General features: G+C 45.8%; 1 protein-coding gene across 2 annotated transcripts; it reads left to right on the forward strand.

Annotated features, from left to right (window-relative positions):
- Nucleotides 1-777: 777 nt before the first annotated feature.
- On the forward strand, nucleotides 778-17,214 carry LOC132571170 (zinc finger protein 232-like). Of its 2 annotated transcripts, none has more exons than XM_060237858.1 (8): nucleotides 778-857; nucleotides 6,442-7,410; nucleotides 8,447-8,561; nucleotides 8,924-9,006; nucleotides 9,487-9,601; nucleotides 11,115-11,222; nucleotides 12,834-12,962; nucleotides 16,376-17,214. In XM_060237858.1, exons 2-8 carry the CDS (start codon nucleotides 6,715-6,717, stop codon nucleotides 17,068-17,070), a joined length of 1,941 nt encoding a protein of 646 aa, XP_060093841.1. In that variant the 5' UTR covers nucleotides 778-857; nucleotides 6,442-6,714; the 3' UTR covers nucleotides 17,071-17,214. The 2 variants fall into 2 exon arrangements, with proteins under 2 accessions (XP_060093841.1, XP_060093842.1); XM_060237859.1 differs by having other exon boundaries at nucleotides 9,490-9,601.
- The last annotated feature ends 8,436 nt before the right edge of the window (nucleotides 17,215-25,650 follow it).

The following is a 25,650-nucleotide window of genomic DNA, read 5'->3' on the forward strand; positions in this document are numbered from 1 at the left end:
CCACGATGGCTGCATATCATGCCATATATTTAATTGCTGCTGGACTTCCTGACGTGCATATTTGACACCCCTGCTCTAGGAGAAGTGATATCTAGAATCATAGGATCATAGAGTTGGAAGGGACCTCTAGGGTCATCTAGTCCAACCCCTGCACAATGCAGGAAACTCACAAACACCTCCCCCTAAATTCACAGGATCCTCATTGCTGTCAGATGGCCATCTAGCCTCTCTTTAAAAACCTCCAAGGAAGGAGAACCCACCACCTATCACAAAGAGATCCATTGTGATCGCAGATCTCCAGCCATCACCTGGAAGTTGCAGGTTGGGAACCTTAGCAATGGAGCAGGCAGCCGTCGGTTGTTTCCAAGAAAGGTTGCCAGCAACTCTGAGTAAAGCGCCTTAGGAGAGGCTTAAAGGGTTTGCTTGCCATTTTCCTCCGGCGAGACCGGTGCATAGAACTGCAAGTTTAAACTAGAGGAAAGTTGGTTTGAGGTGGAGGGGGGAGGATCCGGTTCTTCTGATTTTCATTTATCAAGCTCTGTCTAAGTCCGAGAAGATGGGCGGGGGAGGGAGAGACGATCTTGCACATTCTTTGGGGCGCTTGCAAATTCTGCCGATTGCTAAAACGCAAGCGTGTCTGCTGCAAACTCCAGCAGCAGCTGAGATATGTGCGTGAGCCTTGCCGAGCGACTTCTCCCGCCGTTGGGAGAGACACTCGAAGGGTTACATTCTGATCTCGGAAGCAGTTGAGAAATTCGAGCAGGGGGTGGGGACGACGAGGAGGAACAGACCCAGCAGCCTTCCTCTTCGGAGGGGACTTTGCCTGTTTTGTTTTGTTTTGAATGGCTGCAGGAGAGGTGAGTGGCAAAAGGGACGCTGGGGGTGGGTGGCGGGGAAGAAACCCGGGGATCTGGGAGAACTGGCGAGGCAGGCAGAGGGGATCCCTTCGGCCCCCTCCCGCAGTAGATCCACAAACTCCTGACCCCTTCCCCGCCCCTGACCACGAGGCAAAGGCTAGCTTGCATTCAAAGCCTGACACTCCACCCCCCCCCCCACCCGGCAAGCTTCACCCATTAAGCTCCCATCCCCGAAGGAAGTGCAGTCTGAAATATATAAAATGCGAGTCTAAATGCGCACGTTCACTTTGGTCTCCCCAGCGCCGCTTGTTTACGTTTAGATCGGATTGGATACTTGTCAGCGCAGGTGATCTTTGTTTTGGAGACTGTCAGTCGCAGAAAGTGCAAGGGGAACGATCACCGCCTCACATCCTCCCTGGTTTTTCGTAATAAAGGGATAGTAAATGGCCTTCTTTTACACACACTGCGTAAATCCAAGTGGGCAGCCGTGTTGGTGGACAAGGACATCACTATCCAATGGATTTCTCTTTTAGCTAGCTGCTTTGGCAAACACAAATAGGGATATTGGCTGTTTATCTCATTACGTATACTAAATCCATCTTCCACTATATTTTAATGTATTTTTCTTCTAATGGCAAACTATATGTATGTTACATATAGTTATAAAGTCTATATGTATGTTACATATAGAAAAGGTAAATTAGTTGGATGGGAAAACTTCTGAGAAAGTAACGCCCTCTTTTTGACGATGGCAAACCAACCCATAAAAAGTCTACCGTGAAAACATTGTGAAAGCAACATCACCCCAGAGTCGAAAACAACTTGTGCTTGCACAGGGGACTACCTTTACCTTATATAATATAGTGATTGGCATTCTCACATTTTGACATATTACTGTTTTATTGCTTTCTCATATTCATGTCACCCAGATCAATTTGTTAATTTTACTATTCTATCATTGGATCTTAAATTTGTACCATTTTGCATTCTAAACAACTGCCTACCAGCTATATGTAGCTCTGCCCACTGTACCTGATTCTTCGTCTGATGAAGTGTGCTTGGAGCACACAAAAGCTTACGTTCTGAATAAAACTTGGTTGGTCTTAAAGGTGCACTTGACTTACACACTGCATAAGGCAGTTTTCGGGCAGTTTGCGACTGGATTTTGCTGGGTGAAATGACAAAAATCCTTTTGCAAACAGTCTTTATTTAAAAAGTGTGTGGCAGTAGTGGTTAGGGTCAGACTGAGGTCTACGAGACCCAGGTTCCAGTCCCTGGGATGAATGGGAGGGGGCAATAACAATAGATGAAAAATGAAAAGCTGTAGAAAATCACATTTTTTCCTGTCTGTAGAACAAAGCAGGAGTCAAATAGTACCTTTAAGACCAACAAAATTTTATTCAGAATGTAAGCTTTTGTGTGCTAGAAGCACACTTGATCAGACAATCCATCCTATTGTTTGATGAAGTGTGCTTAGAACACACGAAAGCTTACATTCTGAATGTAACCTTTGCAATCCAAAGATGTCCTCTACCTCCAACGGAAAAAAGGTTAGGATTACCATATTTTGAAAAGCAAGAAAAATGAGGACATGTTTCCCGACTGACTACCTCAAAGTTGGCTACCGTGTAAGTTGAGTTAGTGTGAGCTAGCTGATAGCTCACACATTTTTATCTTTGCTCAGAAAGGAAGGCCGCAGAGCAAACTGATTTATGCAGCAGCCGCATGGCTTGCTCACCACTTTAATGCCAGTAGCTCACAAAGTGGAATATTTGCTCACAAGACTCCACAGCAAGCTTTGTCAGAACACCACTGACCTTTTCATTACACTGTCTTGTTTAAAATGTATGGTGTCTCTTAGCGGGTTTTTTTAATTTACACAGCTGTACGCTAAGATCCTATTGCTACATTCCACACATTAGGCCTTTATTCAAAGGACAGGGCAGTTCTTTTTCTTCAGGTTGTCAGCAGCCCTAGGGAGATCTGGATAATGGATCTGATCTTCTTCAAATGATAGAATTTTCCTTCTTTTCCCAACACTTTTCGGAAGGCAAAAGGATTAGTCTAAAGTTTCTGCTGCATTTGTGGCCAAATTGGGATTTGAATGTGCAACTTTTGAACACAAAGGCTTATATACCCAGAATTAAACTTGGTTGGTCTTAAAGGTGCCACTGGACTCCAACTTTGTTCTGTGGCTTAAGGACGCCAACATGGCTATTTTATTTATTTATTTACTTACCTTCGATTTATATCCCGCCCATTCCAAAATGGACTCAGGGCGGCTAACAATCGTACCCGGTAATGGATCAGAGTTGTCCACCGAGATGGTGACAAACAGAATGGACTGCCTGCCAGAGTCTCGAGGCGGCAGGAGGAAGGTGGCGGGCCTAGCTTGCCTGGGAAATTATAGATGTTTGTACACAAATGCTAGAAGTCTTCAAAGTAAAATTGGTGAGTTGGAATGTTTAGTATTGGGAGAAAACATAGACATTGTGGGAATTTCAGAAACTTGGTGGAATGAGGAGAATCAGTGGGACATGGTGATTCCTGGATATAAGTTATATCGGAAGGATAGGGAGGGAAGGGTTGGAGGTGGGGTGGCTCTGTATGTCAGAGAGGGCATACGGTCCAGTAAGACTGAGGTCAGAGAATTAGATTCCCTTATAGAAATGTTTTGAGTTGAAATAGAGGGCCCAAAAGGCGATTTAACTATGGGAATTTGTTATCGCCCACCAAATGAAAAGACAGAGGACGACTATAATATGATGGAAGGCTTAAAGATGGTGGCTAGACGAAAAAACTGTGTCATCATAGGTGATTTTAACTACCCGCAGATTGATTGGGTCAATATGTGTTCTGGTCGAGAGAAAGAGACTGAGTTTCTAGATGCTCTCAATGACTGTGCTATGGAGCAGATGGTCACAGAACCTACCAGGGGTGGGGCGATCCTGGATTTGGTCCTAAGTAGTGCCCAAGACCTGGTGAGAGATGTAAAAGTGATCGCACCGCTTGGGAGCAGTGACCATAACGTTATTGATTTCACTATTTGTATAAATAGGGAGTTGCCCCAAAAGACCAGCACAACCACGTTTAACTTTAAAAGGGGCAAATTCTCTGAGATGAGGAGGCATGTGAAGAGGAAACTGAAAGGAAAGGTAAATACAGTCAAAACCCTTGGGGAAGCTTGGAGGCTATTTGAAGGCCTGCATGGTTAACAAACAAAGTAATGAAAACTGTAAAAGGTAAGAAGGACTCCTTTAAGCGGTGGAAAGCTAGTCCAAGTGAGATTAATAAAAGGTAACACAGGCAGTGGCAAATCAAATGCAAGACTGTGATCAGGCAGGCAAAAAGGGACTATGAGGAGCATATTGCAAAAAACATAAAGACCAACAATAAAAATTTCTTCAAATATATTAGAAGCAGGAAACCAGCCAGGGAGGCAGTGGGGCCCTTGGATGACCAAGGGGTCAAAGGATTACTGAAGGAGGATAGGGAAATGGCTGAGAAGCTGAATGCATTTTTTGCCTCCGTCTTCACTGTGGAAGATGAGAAGTGTTTGCCTGCTCCAGAACCACTTATATTGGAAGGGGTGTTGAAAGACCTGAGTCGGATTGAGGTGACAAGAGAGGAGGTCCTACAACTGATAGACGAATTAAAAACTAATAAGTCACCAGGTCCGGATGGCATACATCCAAGAGTTCTGAAAGAACTCAAAGTTGAACTTGTGGATCTTCTGACAAAAATATGTAATCTTTCATTGAAATCTGCCTTCGTTCCTGAGGACTGGAAGGTAGCAAATGTCACCACCATCTTTAAAAAGGGTTCCAGAGGAGATCTGGGAAACTACAGGCCAGTCAGTCTGACTTCAATACCAGGAAAGTTGGTAGAAATCATTATAAGGACAGAATGAGTAGGCACATTGATGAACACGAGTTATTGAGGAAGACTCAGCATGGGTTCTGTAAGAGAAGATCTTGCCTCACTAACCTGTTACATTTCTTTGTGGGGGTGAACAAACGTGGACAAAGGAGACCCGATAGATATTGTTTACCTTGACTTCCAGAAAGCTTTTGATAAAGTTCCTCATCAAAGGCTCCTTAGTAAGCTCGAGAGTCATGGAGTAAAAGGACAGGTCCTCTTGTGGATCAAAAACTGACTTATTAATAGGAAGCAGAGAGTGAGTATAAATGGGCAGTCTTCGCAGTGGAGGAAAGTAAGCAGTGGAGTGCCGCAGGGCTCAGTACTGGGTCCCATGCTCTTTAACTTGTTCATAAATGATTTGGAGTTCGGAGTAAGCAGTGAAGTGGCCAAGTTTGCAGATGACACTAAATTGTTCAGGGTGGTGAGAACCAGAGGGCACTCCAAAGGGATCTGTTGAGGCTGGGTGAGTGGGCGTCAACGTGGCAGATGTGGTTCAATGTGGCCAAGTGCAAAGTAATGCACATTGGGGCCAAGAATCCCAGCTACAAATACAAGTTGATGGGTTGTGAACTGGCAGAGACTTACCAAGAGAGAGATCTTGGGGTCATGGTAGATAACTCACTGAAAATGTCAAGACAGTGTGCGATTGCAATAAAAAAGGTCAACGCCATGCTGGGAATTATTAGGAAGGGAATTGAAAACAAATCAGCCAGTATCATAATGCCCCTGTGTAAATCAATGGTGCGGTCTCATTTGGAATACTGTGTGCAATTCTGGTCACCGCACCTCAAAAAGATATCATAGCATTGGAAAAAGTGCAGAAAAGGGCAACTAGAATGATTAAAGGGTTGGAACACTTTCCCTATGAAGAAAGGTTAAAATGCTTGGGGCTCTTTAGCTTGGAGAAATGTCGACTGTGGGGTGACATGATAGAGGTTTACGAGATTATGCATGGGGTGGAGAAAGTAGAGAAAGAAGTCCTTTTCTCCCTTTCTCACAATACAAGAACTCATGGGCATTCAATGAAATTGCTGAGCAGTCGGGTTAGAACGGATAAAAGGAGGTACTTCTTCACCCAAAGGATGATTAACATGTGGAATTCACTGCCACAGGAGGTGGTGGCGGCTACAAGCATAGCCAGCTTCAAGAGGGGGTTAGATAAAAATATGGTACAGAGGTCCATCAGTGGCTATCAGCCACAGTGCGTATATATGTGTGTATATATGTGTGTATATATGTGTGTATATATGTGTGTATATATGTGTGTGTGTGTATAATTTTTTTGGCTACTGTGTGACACAGAGTGTTGGACTGCATGAGCCATTGGCCTGATCCAATATGGCTTCTTTTATGTTCTTAATAAAACCAACAATCTCAATTACAGGTATAAAACGATAAAACAAACAATTTACCATTTAAGACAAAATATTGGTGCTATACAGAATCTTAAAGCATAGACGGATCAGATTATATTAGATCTTCTATTTATCTGTTGGTGGTCCTTCGAATGGAATTGCCTTGAATCTAAGTCTTTCATGTAGCCATGTATTTTCTCTTCTTCCTGCTCTTTGGTAAGGGAAAAGAATGCATTTGTGAGGTGATCTGTGCAAGTGGTTTTTTGCTTCCTTGTAGTTTTTAACCATTCCATTGTGTGTCTCTCTAGGCCAGGAAGAAATTCCCCTTGCAAATCAGGAACCAGGGCACAGGCTTGTGGCCTCTGACAGTTGAAAACCGTTGGTCACCAAGGAAGTTATCCTCTTGCAGATGCAAAACCCAGGAAATACTGCAAAAGTTCATCAGTTTCCTGAATGGTGTTTCTAGCAAGAGCCTGCCTGTCAAACACAACACAAAACAGGTTTTCTGCCTGAAATCGTCCTGAAAGCAGGATTCTCAATAACTTTCTGGATTTGCACTGGTAAAGCCACAAGTGAAAGTGATGAAGGAACGAAAATCTGCAGGCCTAGAACGAGAAGAGGAACCAGGAGGAGGAGCAGGAAAAGCCATCCGGATCATTCCGCCTGAAGATACAGCGGAGCGATTTGGATGGTGTGAGGGAGGAGAGGAGCGACTCTGGAAAGTGCAGAGTCAGGACTTCTTAGGAAGAATGGATTCCCCTCACACAGGATGGGGGAAGGAGCGCAGCCCCTGGGATGATGCCAAGGCCTTTTTGGTCTCCTTCGAGCAAGTTGCAAAAGCCTGCCAGTGGTCCAGGAAAGAGTGGGTGGCCCGGCTCATGCCAGCGCTGAGTGGAGAAGCGCAACAGGCCTTTGGTGCCCTGGAGGCCAGAGACAGGGAGGATTATGGGAAAGTGAAGGCAGCCATCTTGCGCTGGGAAGCCAACCGTATGGAAACCCTGCGCCAGCACTTTCGGCAGTTCCGCTCCCAGGAGGTGGAAGATCCCCGGCGGATTTACAGCCAGTTGCAGGAGCTTTGCCGCCAGTGGCTGAGGCCGGAGAGGCACTCGAAGGAGCAGATCCTGGAGCTGCTGATCCTGGAGCAGTTCCTGGCCATCCTGCCGCCGGAGCTGCAGAGCTGGATCAGGGCTGGCTGTCCTGAGAACTGCACCCAAGCTGTGGCCCTGGTGGATGTTTTCCTCATGAACCACAGAGGTGCTGAGACTTGGAAATGGCAGGTGAGGATTTAATAGTTAATCCCCACAGTCTCCAACAGAATCTAAAATGCGGCAGGTTTGTTGGCATCCTGTGAGCTGACAGAACTGATGTATTGTAGGAAATGTGAGCTCCCAACAGCCACTTGCTGGCAGAAGATAAAAATACAGGAAGACAGACCAGTCTCCCTGGGGAGGGAGGGAATTCTGCAATTTTGGTGCCACAACCGAGAAGACCCTTTCTTGTGTTCATGCCATCTAACCTCCGGTGACAGTGGCACCCAAAGTAGGACCCCCAAAGATGATCATTCTGGTTGAATGAGTAGGTGGTCCTTAACATATGCAGGTCCCAGTATTCTTTCTTGAAAGTCCAGGTGCCTATCCATCCCCTGCAGTCCTAACTGCCAGTTCCTCAGTAATCTTCTGAGAGCTTTCGTTGTTTAGAAACAAATTCCTTGAGTCATGCCCCAAAAGATTTGAGATAGCAAAATGTCCCTCTTCCCGCTTTAAGAACATAAGAGAAGCCGTATTGAATCAGGCCAATGGCCCATCCAGTCCAACACTCTGTGCCACACAGTGGCAAAAAAAAATCCAGGTGCCATCAGGAGGTCCATCAGTGCGGTCAGGACACCAGAAGCCCTCCCACTGTCCCCCCCCCAAAGCACCAAGAATACAGAGCATCACTGCCCCAAACAGAGAGTTCCAACAATACACTGTGGCTAACAGCCACTGATGGACCTCTGCTCCATATGCTTATCCAATCCCACCCCCTCTTGAAGCTGCCTATGCTTGCAGCCGCCACTACCTCCTGTGGCAGTGAATTCCATGTGTTAATCACCCTTTGGGTGAAGAAGTACCTCCTTTTATCCGTTCTAACCCGACTGCTCAGCAATTTCATGGAATGTCCACAAGTTCTCGTATTGTGAGAAAGGGGGAAAAGTACTTCTTTCTCTACCTTCTCTATCCCATGCATAATCTTGTAAACGTCCATCATGTCACCCCTCAGTCGATGTTTACACACTCAGCTTTGTCTTGAGTGGAACCTTCTTTACTGTTTCAGGGGCCGTTGCGAGAAGTGGGTTCTCTGAATGCTGAGGAGGAATCCCTGGACCTCACACAGAGAAAAGTCTACAAAGAAGCCAGGCAGAATAGCGAGGGGGAGATCCACTTGTTGGGTAAGGATTCCATGAAGTCATCACCCACCCACCCCCATACACACACCCCCCCCTCATACACAGGCCTCAGATTCAGTGGCAGCTCACAGGAGCACAGCTCCTGAACCTTTCTGAGAGTTCCTCCTCCTCCTGAGAGTTCCACCTCCTTGTCCATTGAATAGTACGTGCAGCTGTATAACAATCCCTGGATGAGCTCCACCACCTATTTTTCTACAAAACGACCCCTGCTCATACACAATTTAAAAATGCAGAGCTGGTTTATGAGATACAATCTTGTGCTTTTGATAGCTTCCTTCACATCTGACCACCATAAGGATGGTGAGCTGATTCCTCGTCTAAAATCTCCCTTCTGTTCTTCTCAGGCAGGGGAACCAAACGCCCAGGACACTTCCCTCCATCACTTCCTCCTGAAGGACAGGAAACAGCTGAAGCTGGGAAGACAAAGGTAGGTTGATGCTCTGAGGGAAAGTTGGTTTGTTACTCTTCATTTAAAGATTTTGTACTCTTCTTTAGACAGTCTGAGATCCACAGTCTGAGATCATAGTTGTCTTCTCAAGAGCAGTTCTCTCAGAGCTCTCTCAGCCCCACCTACCTCATACAGGAGAGGAAGTAAGTAAGTAAGATGGAGATTGTAAACTGCTCTGAGATGCTGTATGAAAGGCGGGGTATAAATCCAATCTCTTCATCTTCTTCTTCTTGAGGACATATGAACAGGCCTTTTAATTACTCTAAATCAAGGTGATTAAATGATGCTGGAAGGGTTGGCTTTTTAAAGTAGATTAAGGGTGGTATATTTAAAAGGCTCTAGATTTTGGGAGTTCTGGTATATGATTGTCTGTATGCATCCTTCACACAGCTAATTGTGCAACAAGATATGTGTGTGGTGGTTTCTGTTTCTGTTTTTCCTCCCCACCCCCGTTCCAAGAAGTGGATGAACACCAGGGAGACAGATGTCGTCAAGCAAAGTCCGATGGAGCTGGGCCAAAGGACCATGTTTTGGCAAGTCCTGCAGGAAGACGGTGGAAATGTAGACACTTTGGGTAAGGCTCTCTTCTACTCCAGTGCAGTCAACCCAGAAAAGTCACCAAAAATGTTAGAATCTGATCCTGTGTTTTGCACATGTCTTTACATACCTAGAATTCATTTGCATGCACATGATATGAAAAAGTCCTTAAAGGGGTTTCAGTACATTCAGGGAGCAAAATATCTGTTATTATAGTAGACATGTCCACCAAAAGGCAAGAAAGTGTAAAAATTTGGATTTTACAAGAATGGTGCCTGCTGTTCATCTTTCTTTAAGAACATAAGAGAAGCCATGTTGGATCAGGCCAATGGCCCATCCAGTCCAACACTCTGTGTCACACAGTGGTCAAAAAACCCAAGTGCCATCAGGAGGTCCAGTAGTGGGCCAGGGCATCGCCCCCCCTACCAAGCACCCCCTGCTTTAGGTTTGTCATCTTTTGGTTGGGGAATTCAGGGAGATCTGGGGGTGGAGCTTGCGTTGGGTGAGGAACCTTGGTAGGGCATAGACCATCCTTCAAAGCAGCCATTTTCTCCAGGGGAGTGGATCAGTTGTAATTCTGGGAGATCTCCAGGCTCCTCCTGGAAGCTAGCCGCCCAACCGTGTTTCCTCCCTCTGCTTTTGCTTCCCAGGCTGGGATATGTTGGTTGCTAGGCAGTACTGTGGTCTGAACTCTCTGCTCACGACCTGAGTTCAATTCCAGTGGAAGCTGGATTCAGGTATCAGGCCCAAGGTTGACTCAGCCTTCCATCCTTCTGAGATCGGTAAAATGAGTACGCAGCTTGCTGGGGGGAAAGTGTAAAAGACTGGGGAAGGCAATGGCAAACCACCCTGTAAAAAGTCTGCTGTGAAAATGTGAAAGCAACGTCACCCCAGAGTCGGAAACGACTGGTGCTTGCACAGGGGACCTTTCCTTTCCTTTGTTTTTCTTCGAATTTGAACTTAGGGGGAGGTACTTGTGAATTTCCTGCATTATGCAAGGGGTTGGACTAGATGACCTGGTGGTCCCTTCCAACTCTATAACTGTATGATTCTATGATTTATTGACGGTTTTTAAACATTACCTCCCAAAATATAAATCCAAGTGGGCAGCCTTGTTGGTCTGAAGAAGTAGAACAAAGCAGGAGTCAAGTATCATCTTTAAGACCAACAAACTTTTATTCGGAATGTAAGCTTTTGTGTGCATGCACACTTCTTCAGACAAGGAATGAGGTACAGTAAGCAGAGCTACATATAGCTGGTGAGGTTCAGAATGCAAAGTGGTACAAAGTTAAGATCCAATAGCAGAATAGTAAAATTAACAAATTCAGAAAACCTTTGATCTGGGTTGCATTAGCATGGGAAGACAATAGAGCAGTAACATGTCAGAATGTGAGAATGTCTGTTAATTATTCTATCGCTAATAAGCCTGGGTCAAAATTAGAGCATTTCTTTCCCAGACGTTTTTTCTGTCCAACTAATCAGGAAGTATTCTTTTAATCCAAATGTGTCAGGAATCATTCCCCATTTCTTTCTCTCTTTCTCTGCTGTAGAGGGATTTTTAGTTCCTAAATGTGGCCTTGCCTCCCATTTGGAAAAAGAAGAAGAAATGTTGGTCCAGTTCCTGGAGGAAAGAGAGAGACTCCCAGGTCAAGATCCAGGTAAGGGACCGAAGAAGGATATTTGGGAGATTCTTACAAATCATTAACATATGAACCTTAGAAGAGTCCAGCATCCTGCCTCACACACTGGCCAATCAGTTCCTCTGGACAGCCAACAACAGGGCAGAGAGGTCAAGGTCTTTTCCTGATGTGCGCTCCTCACTTAGTGCCTCTGAATGTGGAGGTTCCCCGTTGTAGCCACTGATAGACTCGGGGCTTTTTTTGTAGAAAAAGCCCAGCAGGGTTCATTTGCATATTAGGCTACGCCCTCTGGTGTCACCATTGTTTCACACAGGGCTTTTTTTGTAGAAAAAGCCCAGCAGGGACTCATTTGCATTTGAGGCCACACCCCTGACACCAAGCCAGCCAGAACTGCGTTCCTGTGCATTCTTGCCCAAAAAAAGCCCTGGATAGACTTATCCTTCAGGAAGCACTCTGGCATTCTCTTGGAGGTCTGCAGAACACTCCAGCCATTGTTCCTTCTTTAAAAAAAAAAAAAAAGGAGTAGCATTTTACACAGATTTCTGAATTACTGCAGCAGCCAGGAGAAGAAATGTTGAATAAGCCAAGCATTTGTTCCCACGTCCTGAGAATCTGTGCTAGTGCAGAAAACTGGCTGAGGGCGGTACTTTTTGGCATTCCTTCCTTCCAAAATAAAGTTCCTAGTCCCTATTAACGCTTGCCGTTAATTAATTACAAAGTACCTAACCTTGAACAGTTAAGCTTGTTAATGATCTACATGCAAGCAAAGAAAATGAATCATGGAAAGAGAACAGAAGGAAGGGAGGAATAATTAAAATTTCTTGACCTGCAAATAGGAAAATTCACTGTTTGTCCAGAGTTTATTTATTTATTTGATTTTATTTATAATTAAATTATATTTTAAATAATTTTTTTTTTGCCACTGTGTGACACAGAGTGTTGGACTGGATGGGCCGTTGGCCTGATCTAACATGGCTTCTCTTATGTTCTTATGTTTAGGACAGGGATGTCAAACATCTGGCCCAGGGGCTGAATCAGGCCCCTGGAGGGCTCCTATCAGGCCCCCAAGCAACTGGCTATCATTTGCTTCCTTCTGTGCAACAGTTTGCTTTGCAAGGCTTGCTCAATCACACAGGAGCTACAGAGCAAAACCTCTGTTTTCTCCATTGTCTGAGGCTTCTCCCGTGGGAAGGAAGGGGGGGAAGGAAGTGCTTGCTTTGCCAGACTATCACAATTGCACAGCAGAGCTACTGAGCCAAGCGTCTCTTCCTTCTATTGGCTGAGGCTCCTCCCCCTCCTGGTCCCTTGAGGAAGGCAGGAAAGAGCCAAAGCTTCTTTTGCCCAGTTCCCTGGATCCCATGGAAGAAATACAAAGAAAGCACCTTTAAGGCCAATGAGTGCTAATGTTTTAAGTTTTTTTTTTTTTAAGATCTTAATTGTGTTTGTCTGTGTCCTTTATAAAGTTTATATCTCTGCTATCTAATCTTAAATAGGTACACATGGCCTGGCCCAACATGGCCCAACCCGACAAGGTCTCATTTATGTCAGATTTGGCCCTCGTAACAAATGAGTTCGACACCCCTGACTCAAAGCAAAAGATGAACCACTTCCTCTCTCTGTCTCTTTCAGGTGACATGAAGAGGATCAAGAAGGAGGACTCCGAGGAGGAGGAATCTGGCCCAGAGGAAACATGGGAGTTATCAACTGAAGCCACCCAAGTGGGCATTCCTGGGACATCTGAAATCCACAAGCAGAGATGTGAGTCCCAAGGGCTGCAGGTTATGAAGGAGCCCAGAGAGCATTTAGGAAGTCTTTCTGCTGCTAGTTGCAAAATATACACAATAAATGCAGAGGGGAGGGAAGTCCATGTTCTCCAATTATGGGAGAAAATACAAACCTGAACTTCTTGCAACTCACACAGGTGGGAATCCCTACAAACATCTAATATCAGAGGCAAACCTCCAGCAAAAAGGTTTCCTTGAGTAAAGTCAGGGAACTCTTACAGGCCAGAAGCAACTCAGTCTCAACGTATGTGTGAAGGAAGATAATGTGATCAGACACCAGAGTCGAGATGAGACGCTGGACGAATGTCCCAATTGTGAAGAAAGCATCCGTTCTAGAAAGTCATTTGAGAGTCACCAAGGAGCTCGCCTCAAAGGGAGGCCCTGTGAATGTTCTGAGTGCAGAAAAACTTTCCAATATAGGCAAAATTTGCTGAAACATCAGAGATGCCACGCTGGAGAGAAATGGCACAAACATCCCGAGTGCAGGAAGATCTTCCTTTATTAAAAAAAAATGTTAACAAGGCACCAGGGAATCCATACAGAAGAGAGACCTTTTGAATGTCTTCAGTGTGGGAAATGCTTCAAGAAGAAAGAATACTTCATGAGCCACAAGACGACCCACACGGGAGAGAAGCCCTTCAGAAGCCTCAAGTGTGGGAGAAATTTTACTCGGAATTTCACATTGGTCCAGCATCAGGAGACTCACCCGTGATGGAGATCTCAAGAGTGCCCTTAATGTGGCAAACACTTGCAGCCATTAATCCTTTGCATCAAGGATGCCAAACTCATTTGTTATGAGGGCTGGATCTGAAATACATGTGTGTCATAAAATGTAATGCCAGGTAGAGGAGATATAAACTTTGTAAAGGACACAGACAAACACACACACTGCCTCACTGGCTTGTTGAGCCTCAGCAAACAGAAGGAAGAGAGGCTTGGCTCAGTAGGTCTGCTGTGCAATTGAGAGAGCCTGGCAAAGCTAGCTCTCCTTCCCCCACTTCCTCCCCAAGGGAGGAACTTTGCTCTGTAGCTCCTGTGCGATTGAGCGAGCCTGGCAAAGCAAGCGGTGATGCAGAAGGAACCAAGAGAGGGAGAAGGAAGCAGATGACAGCCAGTTGCTTGGGAGCCTGATAGAGCCCTCTGGGGGCCAGATGTGGCCCACAGGCCACATGTTTGACACCTCTGCTCTGCATATCTATGCCAGGCCATGGATGGTTTTTATTTCAGAAGACTACTTTGATAAGCTTTTTTTTTTAATTAAGGAGAAAAAGAGAGACGAGTTGGTGGAGGAATATAGTAGAGGTTTTATTCCAGAGTCTGCTGTATTAGTTTGATATAACACTAAGACTCCATGTATAACCAATTAAAATTGGATTCAGTGGTACAGGTTTGAAAAGCTCTTCTTTATGCGCTCATTTGATTGTTTATGAAATTCACTGCCACCGACTATGGCCGTGACCGTTTGGACTTTACATTCACAGTGGAGAGGTCTAGAGAACCCTTTATTTCTTTACTTACATTACCTATAGTCCGCCTTTCTCCCTTGGACTCAAAGTGGATTACATAGTCAATATACCCAACAAGAGGTGACATCCAATAAATATACAATAAACTATGCAATAGGATTAGGGGTGTAGAACCAACAGAAGTCTAAGAGCAGAACCGAAACAAGTGCAATTATTAACATGAAATATTAAGATGATGACGGTGGTAGTGATATTGGGTTTATACCTCACCTTTCTCTCTGGATCTCAGAGTCTCCGAGTGGCTTACAATCTCCTTTACTTTCCTCCCCCACAACAGACACCCTGTGAGGTAGGTGGGGCTGAGAGAGCTCTCCCAGAAGCGGACTTTTCAAGGACAGCTCTGCAAGAGCTATGGCTGACCCAAGGCCATTCCAGCAGCTGCAAGTGGAGGAGCGGGGAATCAAACCCGGTTCTCTCAGATAAGAGTCCACATACTTAACCACTACACCAAACTGGCTCTCATTACGTAGAAATTATATAGTAGGATCCTAGTTGCAACAAGCGAAGTATATGGACCACAGTCCCTAATGATTTATTCAAGTAACTTTGGGCATCATTTAGTACAGTGCAATTCTACTACCTGCACAGAAAAACCTTATTGAATAATTCAATTTTGCATAGTTTGTGGAAAGCCCTTTTGATAGCCTGTCTCATAGCTGCCCTTGAGGGACAGCAAGACCTTTCCCTTGATGTGACTTTCTTCCTAATATGCATTTAAGGATGGACATTCTCTGAATATGGAGGTTCCTTTTAGCCACCATGGCTCATAAGCCATCGATGGACCCATCCACAGTGGTTAGCTATGATGGCTAAGTAGAACTTCCATAGAAGCAGTGTATCTCTAGATGCTAAATTCTAGAGGATGCCAACATAGAGATAGGGGAGGCTGACTTTCACGCCCTGCTTTGGCAGGCTTCCTGGGAGCATTTGGCTGGCTGCTGTGGAAGAGGGTGGTGAATTTTTTGCCCCTTTAATTCAGGGGTCCCCAACCCCCAGGCCATGGACTGGTTGTTAGCAACCAGGCCGTGAGTTGTATAATTATTTCATTATATATTACAATGTAATAATAATAAGAAGAAGAAGACATTGGATTTATATCCTGCCCTCCACTCCAAATCTCAGAGTGGCTTACAATCTCCTTTATCTTCCTCCTCCACAACAGACACCGTGTGAGGTGAGTCGGATTGAGAGAGCTCTCCCAGAAGCTGCCCTTTCAAGGGCAACTCCTATGAGAGCTATGGCTGACCCAAGGCCATTCCAGCAGCTGCGAGTGGGGAATCAAACCCAGTTCTCCCAGATAAGAGTCTGCGCACATAACCAACAAACCAAATAAAGTGCACAATTGTATCATCCCAAAACCATCCCCCCCCCTCCCGCCAGTCCATGGAAAAATTGTCTTCCACAAAACCAGTCCCTGCTGCCAAAAAGGTTGGGGACCACTGCTTTAATTGATCCAGCAGAGCACTGCTGGTTTGAACCGTCTCTTTCACTCTTCCAACAGGGACCCTATGGTGTCAAGTAGAACTTGTAAGTGAAAACATAGCAGGTCTAACACTGGGTGCCTTGAATCAGCAAATGCCTGTGATGGTCAGTTGCAGTATTAATAACGGGAAACCAGCACAACATTTCCACCTTTGTGTAATAGGACAGGGAGCAAAAATTCAGTATTTTTTGACACAGGGCAGGAATATCATTGCAGCAGAATTTTGTTGTAAAGTTTAGCCCAGAAGAACGGTGCCAGTCCACGATACAAAGAGAGGGAAGTTATGAATAGAGGCAGGAGCCAGCAAGAAGGACTTCGCTGTGGTCTTGAGCAGGGGTGACCGAAGCATTCACAAGACTCTTCTCTCTGTCTCTGCAGGTGGCAGAAAGGGGATTAAACTCCAGGCAGAGGAGGCCCAATATGGAAGAAGAGAGTCCGAGGAAACACACAGGACTGTGCTCCATTTAGCCCAGCGGAGTACATTGAAGACTGCTGAAATTCAAGAGCAAGCATGCAAATCCAAAAGGCAGTATACACCTGCCAAGATAACAGTGCCTACAAGCCCCAAAGGATCTCCAAATATGGGGGAAGATACTGCTGTAGATCGTCATGGCACAATGCCTGCTGGAGAGAACTTCCACAAATGTCTCGTGCGTGGGGGAGACTTCCACCCAAGCCTCCCTAAACATCAGAGAATCCCCATAGGAGAGAAGCACTATGAATTCTCCCATGGGAGGAGAAGTTTCCTGCAGAGAGAACACTTGATGAGGCACCAGCGTCGACATGCCAGGAAGAAGACTTACGAGTGCCCTGATTGTGGGAAAAGCTTACGTTCAAGTGGTTCGTTCAAGTCACATCAGAGAATCCACACCGGAGAGAGGCCTTATGGATGCTCTTACTGTGCGAAATCCTTCAACCAGAGCATCCATCTAGAGCGGCATCAGAAAGTCCATACAGGGGAGAAACCGTATGAGTGCCCAGAGTGTGGGAGGAGCTTTAGTCGGAAAGATACACTGATAAAACATCAGAGAACCCACACTGGACACCAGCAGGTCTTTGACTGCGGGAGTTAAGGGCTCGGCAGGGTGAGGAAATATAAGCTAGCCATTTTCATCACCGTTACACATCAAAGAATCCAAGAGGTGGCGAAAGCAGTGTAATTTTCACACTGGCAAGGATTTATTTATTTGTTTCAGTCAAACAAAGCTATCTGAAGTCCCTAGTGCATGGGTGTCGAGCTCATTTGTTATGAGGGTCAGATCTGACATAAATGTGGCCTTGTTGGGCCAGGCCATGCGTGTCATGAAATGTAATGCCAAGTAAGGGAGATACAAACTTTTTAAAGGAGACACACATACTCTACCTAATCCACCTCACTGGCTTGTTGAGCCTTAGCGAACAGAAGGAAGAGAGGCTTGGCTCAATAGCTCTGCTGTGCAATTGAGAGCACCTGGCAAAGCTAGCACTCCTTCCCCCACTTCCTCCCCAAGGGAGGAGTTTTGCTCTATTGCTCCTGTGCGATTGAGCAAACCTGGCCAAGCAGTGATTCAGAAGAAAGCAAGAGAGGGAGAAGGAAGCAGACAACAGTGAATTACTTGGGGGCCTGATAGGAGCCTTCCAGGGGCCTGATTTGGCCCCTGGGCCCCGTGTTTGACACCCCTGCCCTAGTGTCTTTGTCTTGTTTAGGCATTCTTTTCTAAGCAAGAGATTCACATGATTTGAAGCCCACTGATGTCAATAGAGTTCAAAGGGGTGACTCTAATTGAGATCGGTAGATTTGAGTCCAGAAGCACCCTTAGAAACCAGCAAGATTTTCAGGGCATAAGCTTTCAAGAGTCAAAAGACATGTAGTCAGATTCATATCTGGTTGGTCTCTAAGGCATTACTTGTCTTGAATCTAGGTGTTCTATTGCAGACCAGTGACAAACCGCCTTGCGTTGTCTTTTGCCATGAAAACCCTGTAAGGCAGAGAGGTGTTAAACTCATTCATCATGAGGGCTGGATTCAACATAAATGTCGCTTTGTTGGGCTTGGCCATGTGTGCCATAAAATTTAATGCCAGGTACTGGAGATATAAGAGCCCCACATCGCAGAGTGATAAAGCTGCAGTATTGCAGTCCTAAGCTCTGTTCACGACCTGAGTTCAATCCCGGCGGAAGCTGGGTTCAGGTAGCCGGTTCGAGGTTGATTCAGCCTTCCATCCTTCCGAGGTCGGTAAAATGAGTACCCAGCTTGCTGGGGGGAAAGTGTAGATGACTGGGGAAGGCAACAGCAAACCACCCCGTAAAAAGTCTGCCATGAAAATGTTGTGAAAGCAATGTCACCCCAGAGTCCGAAATGACTGATGCTTGCACAGGGGATTACCGGAAATAGGTACTTTATAAAGGACACAGGCAAACCCAATTAATGGTATTATTTTTGTTACTCTAAATACAAACATGCTTAAAACATTGGCACTGCCCGTTACTCATTAGCACTGAGACAATGTTCAGGGAGATAATGTACAGGCTCTGTCATCTAGCAATAAGGGTAATTATCAGGGTAATTATTATGGGGGAGAGCCAGTATGGTGTAGTGGGTAAGTGTGTGGACTCTTATCTGGGATACCCGGGTTTGATTCCCCACTCCTCCACTTGCAGCTGCTGGCATGGCCTTGGGTCAGCCATAGCTCTTGCAGAGTTGTCCTTGAAAGGGCAACTTCTGGGAGAGCTCTCTCAGCCCCACCTACCTCACAGGGTGTCTGTCAGGGAGGAAGGTAGAGGAGATTGTGATAGCTGTGAGACTCTGAGATTCAGAGTATAGGGCGGGATATAAATCTAATATCATCAGTTGCTCAAGGGCTAGATAAGAGCCCTGGATGGTCTGGTTCCGGCCCAGGGACCATGTTTCACACCCCTACTAAGGGGTGGCCACAAATTGACTGTGATTTGACAGCACTTCCATCAGAGAAAGTGGATAGAAAGAACTTTTTCTCCCATAATACCTGAACTTAGGTGTGTCCAGGGCAGACAGAAGGAAATACTTCATAGAATCATAGAGCTGGAAGGTACCTCCAGGGTCATCTAGTCCAACCCCCTGCACAATGCAGGAAACGCACAAATACCTCCCCCTAAAAACATCTTGACTTATGCGTGTGTAAAGAGTCTGCAAGCTGCAGCTGCAATTCATCATACGGTTTCCAAAGCAAGATACATTCAGAGGTGGTTTGCTATTGCCCGCCTCTGCGTAGCAACCCCGGACGTCCTTAGTGGTCTCCCCATCCAAGTACTGGCCAAGGTCGACTCTGCTTAGCTTCCAAGATCTGATGGGATCGGGCTACGCTTTACAAGTCATTCAGTTGTGGGGTTCGATTCTTGTGCCTGCTGTTGGCACGCAGAACTTCCATTTAGTTACCGTGACTTAGATCAATCTCTTTCCACCAGGCGGCAAGTCAGTTCCTTTCTTTTTAAGACCATTCTAAGCGACCAGTTATTCCCACATCCACATCTGGTGGTGGTCCCTATGAAGAAGTCACTTCCTTTTCCGTTTAGAACATCTTGCCGATTTGAAAAGTGGACTGGATCTCAGAACTGGTCCAGCAACATGCGTCTTAAGCTTTTGAGCAAAATGTTAGATAAACGCAGGATCGCTGGTACCATAAGAGAATCCGAAGGCTCGCTCTTGCTAAAAAAACGAAACAGAGAGTGCAACACTGCACTCTGCCCTCGAAGTGGAAAGAGATGTTTCCTCTGCTTTGGGGCCTAACTATACGGTACATTTGTTCCCAGGACCATCCCTGAATCTGCCTGGATACCTGTCCAGTTGATGTGCAGTGGGTGTTCCATGCTTGGAATCAGGGCTCTCTTTTTTTTTTGTAGCAGGAACTCCTTTGCATATTAGGCCACACCCCTGACGTAGCCAATCCTCCAAGAGCTTACAAGGCTTTTCGTACAGGGTTTACTGTAAACTCCAAGAGGATTAGCTACATCAGGGGTGTGTGGCCTAATATGCAAAGGAGTTCCTGCTACAAAAAAAAAAGCCCTGCTTGGAATTGCAAGAGTCAGTTTGGTGTACTGGTTAAGTGCACAGACTCTTATCTGGGAGAACCGGGTTTGATTCCCCACTCCTCCACTTGCAGCTGCTAGAATGGCATAGCTCTTGTAGGAGTTGTCCTTGAAAGGGCAGCTTCTGGGAGTGCTCTCTCAGCCCCACCCACCTCACAGGGTGTCTGTTGAGGGCGGGGGGGGAGGTAAAGGAGATTGTGACTGCTCTGATACTCTGAGATTCAGAGTATACGGGGGGGATATAAATCCAATATCAGTAAATCTCAAATTTGAGAAGGCCAGGTTCAGATTAGGAAGGCAGCATGTGGGAAAAGGAAACCTTCGTCTGCCCCACCCATGCTTGTTTTCCGAACTTGAAATGACTCTTGGGGGCTGCTGTTCACCCCACTGGGGACCAGAAGTGTGTAGGTGTTTACATTTCCTCAACAGGGCAAATCGTGTTTTTCCAGGGCTGTTTCAGATCAAGAAAATGACATGGAAGCAAAAACTGAATGCCCCGTACTCTACAGTCCCAATCGGAATTGGACTCCTGCACTCCTCGAGGGTCTAAGTTCCAACCTGGACCTCCCAGAAGACGTGGTAGACATCCCCTCTTCGTTTTCTGCAGGGGATGCGCAATGCCTCCTGTTCTAAAATGGAAGAGTCATTCGTGTTGAAATCTGTGGGGACTGGAGAGATGGGGAAATTGCATTTCTTTCCCTATATTGCTGGTGATACACAGGGTAGATGGCGTAAACTGTGGTGCTTTTAAAACAACACTTGCCTAGTTATTGAGTTCGCCTGTGACCCTGAAGGCAGGGCCTTTCTCTCTCTTTTAAAATTTCCTGCTTTCTGCACCCTAAGTAATACTTTTGGCCAATAAAGTCCTGGATTACCAACTGCTGCCAAGTGATATCCTTTTTAAGCAAGCTGGGAAGGGAAATCTCCCCCAACCAGTGTTCCCTCTAAACTGCATTAACGTGAGCTAGCTCACAGTTTTTTTAGCCTCTGGCTCACACATTTTTGTGGTGGCTGAGGAAGAATGGCCCCAGAGCAAACGAATTTGTGCAGTAGCTGAATCACTTGCTCACAACTTTAATTCCAGTAGTTTATAAAGTGACAATGTTCCTTGTAAGCTGAGTTAGTGTGAGCTAGCTCACAGTTTTTTGGCCTCTGGCTTACACATTTTTGTCTTAGCTCAGGAAGGATGGCTCCAGAGCAAACTAATTTGTGCAGTAGCTGAATCACTTGCTCACAACTTTTAATTCCAGTAGCTCACAACGTACAATTTTTGCTCACAGGACTCCACAGCTTAGAGGGAACATTGCCCCCAACCCCAATTTGAAGCATAAAAAATGGAAACATTTTCTATACAGTAGTCCCCAAGCTGCCATGGAAACTTACTGGGTGGTCAGGTTGCCAGGATCCGGGGCACAGGGCATAGGGGGTTGCCAGCCCTGAGTTGGGAAATGATTGGAGATTTGGGAGGTGGCGCTTGGGGAGGAGAGGGACCTCAGTGGGGTACCATGCCATACAGTCCACGCCACTGTTATCCCAAAGCTCGGCATGTGAGTGGCCACTCATGAACACAAGAAGCCTCACTCAGCAGCCACCTGGAGCCACGCAGGTTCTTGTACCGCCCATTGCCCATTTTAAGATTACCTGGATATTTACTGAAGGCAATAAAAGTACTCAATAACCACTCTTATTCAGTGCTTGTAGATGCTGTGTCGAGCCTTCCAAAAGCTTAGCTGACTCGAGAGTAAACACCCATTATAGTCGGCAGTGAACCGCGTGAGCATTTGTGTGCCTGATAAGGAGCAGCCGCACATACTTCCATTGTTCACTTGAATTCGAATGCTGGAGAATTCCATAGGTCGAAATCAAAGTCTCAAGATTCAAAGTCCCGTATTTGTAGAACAACAAATGTGGCACAACGGCACACCAATAAACAAGCCGTTTCCCAGATGGCTTCGTCAGGCGCATGCGTATTGCAGGGACAATATAATCTGTGATACAATCACTTCTGCACATCGAGTCAGGCTTAAATCTGGTGTAAGTAAATCTGACTGTCAACTCAGAAGTAATTCATATTGTGTTCAAAAGCTATCCTTAGCGTATTCAGGTGGGGTAGCCATGTTGGTCTGAAGTAATAGAACAAAGTTTGACTCCAGGGGCACCTTTAAGACCAAGAAAGTTTTATTTATAGAATCATAGAGTTGAAAGGGACCTCCAAGGTCATCTAGTCCAGCCCCCTGCACATGCAGGAAACTCACAAATACCTCCCTCTAAATTCACAGGATCTTCATTCTTTTCAGATGTTCATCTTGCTTCTGTTGAAAAACCTCCAAGGAAAGAGAGCCCACCACCTCCCGAGGAAGCCTGTTCCACTGAGGAATCGCTCTAACTGTCAGGAAGTTCTTCCTAATGTTGAGTCGAAAACTCTTTTGATTTAATTTCAACCCATTGGTTCTGGTCCTACCTTCTGGGGCCACAGAAAACAATTCCACACCATCCTCTGTATGACAGCCCTTCAAGTACTTGAAGATGGTGATCATATCACCTCTCAGCCGCATCCTCTCCAGGCTAAACATGCCCAGCTTCTTCAACATTTCCTTATAGGACGGTCTCCAGACCCCCTCACCATCTTTGTCGCCCTTCTCTGTACCCCTTCCAGCTAGTCTATATCCTTAAAATGTGGTGGCCAAGACTGAACACAATACTCCAGGTGAGGTCTTAGAGCAGAGTAAAGCGATACCATCATTTCACGTGATCTGGACACTATACTTCTGTTGATACAGCCCGAAATTGCATTTGCCTTTTTAGCCACTGCATCACACTGTTGACTCATGTTCAGCGTATGATCCACCAAGACCCCTAGATCCTTTTCGCACATACTACTGCTAAGCCAAGTCTCTCCCATCCTTTGACCAACAAAGTTTTATTTAAGACCAACACCTTTAAGACCAACAAAGTCTTAAAGGTGCCTCCGGACTCAAACTTTATTCATTAGGATTAGTTGATCCTAAGGTAGGCTACTTTGTATCTGAGGAAGTGTGCATGGACACGAAGTCTCATACCTCAAATTAGGGTTGCCAGGTCTGTGTTGGAAAACACCTGGAGACAATGAGGGAGGATCCAGGAGAGGTTGAGGTTTGAGGAGGGGAGGGGACCCAGCATAGTACAATATCATAGAGTCCACCATCCGAACAGCCATTTTCTCCAAGGGAGAACAGTGGCGGCACAGTACAGAATGCTAACCCGAATAACTGTGCCAAAAAATACCAAACACTTGATTCAAAGCAGAAAAACATCACACTGTATGTAAGTGCATACGCATCCAAAATTTCTTACAATTCCAAAGATAATTAAAAATAAAAAGTCCCATGAAGAGTATGTCAATGTCACTGGGTGATTCTGAAGAGATTTTCAATCTTCAAAGGGTTATGAATGATCACTCCCAAATTATTTGTAGAATGGAGCTCATCCACAGGTATCGACTTCAAAAGACAATTCACCTTCATGTGATCACCAGCTTGATCTCAAGTTTCATTGATTACAGCTTCTTCATGAGCCGAACAAATAAACTTGTAATGTCATCCTGACTAACTCTTGTTCATGCCCATTTTCAAATTCTCAGATGACGGCTGATCTCTACCAACTGGAGAGCAGTTATAGAAGAGGGAGATCTCCAGGCCCCACTTGGAGGCCGGTGACCCTACCTTGAATAAAATCTTGTTAATGTTAAGAAGATGAAGAAGATAGAAGATATTGGATTTATATCCCGCCCTCCACTCCGAAGAGTCTCAGAGCGGCTCACAATCTCCTTTACCTTCCTCCCTCACAACAGACACCCTGTGAGGTAGATGAAGATATTGGATTTATATCCCGCCCTCCACTCCGAAGAGTCTCAGAGCGGCTCACAATCTCCTTTACCTTCTTCCCCCACAACAAACACCCTGTGAGGTGGGTGGGGCTGGAGAGGGCTCTCACAGCAGCTGCCCTTTCAAGGACAACTTCTGCCAGAGCTATGGCTGACCCAAGGCCATTCCAGCAGGTTAACGCTGCCACTGGGCTCCAAATTCGTTCTACAAGCTTGGGGAGTTGGTTCATGATGGGTAGTCTGTTTGTGGCAGCAGAAAAGAGCAAAGAGTCCAGGAGTACCTTAAAGACTAACAAAGTTTGTGGCTGGGGAGGAGCTTCCACAAGTCACTGGGGGGGAGTTTGCTTGCTTTTATGAAGGCACCTAGCCAGAGTCAATATCTGGGTTTACTCAGGAGTAACAGGGCTTTTGCATTAGAATAAAGTAAGAGTCCAGTAGCACCTTTAATACCAACAAAGTTTTATTTTGACTGTAAGCTTTTGTATGCATGGGTACTTCTTCAGGAGAGGGAATGGGGTACAATGAGCAGAAATATATATAGCCGGTGGGATAAGAGTGTAAACTGATATAAAGTTAGGATCAAATGGCGAAATAGTGCAATAAATTGGAAGACCATCTGGTCTGGATAGCATTTGCGTGGGAAACCAATCAAAGGTAATAAAAGTTGCCTGTTAACTGCTCTTGGTATAAGTCGATTAAACAAAAGGAAATGTAGATAGATCCAAGTGGGCAGCCGTGTTGGTCTGAAGCAATAGAACAAAGCAGGAGTCAAGTTCACCTTTAAGACCAAAGCTTACGTTCTGAATAAAACTTTGTTGGTCTTAAAGGTACATTTGTTCAAAAGGAAATGTATATGCGCGATGTGGTTTCATGTCAGCTTTCTCCCTCAGCCATGAGCGAAAGCTTCGGCAGGGGGCGGCCGAGAGCGCTTCGGCTTGCAGCCGCGTCATTAAGGCCACCGAGGAAGGAGAAAAACAGGACGGGGTCGAGGAGGCGGAGCCGGGCTGGGCATCTCCGGTGCAACAGAGCCCTTCCCGGGAACCGCAGCTTCGCCTTGTCTCCCTCGGATTTTGCAAGCCGGGGTGAGCCCCTTCCCCCCTCCACCTTGCCAGGGGGTGCCCAAAGCGGAGCCAGTTCTGCAGAAGTGAGTGGAGCTTTTTCTGAGCTGTTGATTCCCCCCCCCTTCCTTCTTTTATTTGATTTCCTGCTCACTCCTACCTCGCACTGGATATAAATATAATTCCCACCCCCACTCCCCCCATCCCTCTTTTCCGAAAGCTAAACTTGCAGCCAGGAGCAGTAAGCCAGCGTGGAATTAAGCCTGGGTCAAAGCAAAGGATGGAGTTGCCTGTTTTGCTTTGTTTTGCAAAATTATTATTTCTGTGTCGAGTTCGGTTGTGGATGTTTTAAAAAAACATAAATCTCACGGGGCCCTTCTAAAGATCTGGTGGGGATTGATTATTTCTGGATAATAAAGGGTGCCCAGCTTCGTAGGATGAGGTGAGGTTGTGTTTTTGTGGCTCGAAAAGCTTCCGCTTTCCATTTTTCCCCACCGACATTCTCTCTCCCCCCCCCCCCCCGGAACTACAGCTCATCTCTGCACGACAGAGATCAGTTTCCTTGCAGAAAACGGATGCTTTGGAGGGTGGACTCTGGGGCATGGAACTCCGCTGAGATCGCTGGTCTCCTCAGGCTCCATCCCCAATAGGGTTGCCAAGTCCAATTCAAGAAATATCTGGGGACTTTGG

This window comes from Heteronotia binoei, chromosome 5 (genome assembly GCF_032191835.1).
Source record: "Heteronotia binoei isolate CCM8104 ecotype False Entrance Well chromosome 5, APGP_CSIRO_Hbin_v1, whole genome shotgun sequence".
In the NCBI taxonomy this organism is placed as follows: Eukaryota; Metazoa; Chordata; class Lepidosauria; order Squamata; family Gekkonidae; genus Heteronotia; species Heteronotia binoei.

Coding starts and splice junctions, on each gene's coding strand:
- LOC132571170 (XM_060237858.1), top strand. CDS start 6,715: ATGAAGGAACGAAAATCTGCAGGCCTAGAACGAGAAGAGGAACCAGGA. Junction 7,411..8,446: donor CTGAGACTTGGAAATGGCAG/GTGAGGATTTAA, acceptor TTACTGTTTCAG/GGGCCGTTGCGAGAAGTGGG. Junction 9,007..9,486: donor CTGAAGCTGGGAAGACAAAG/GTAGGTTGATGC, acceptor CCCCGTTCCAAG/AAGTGGATGAACACCAGGGA.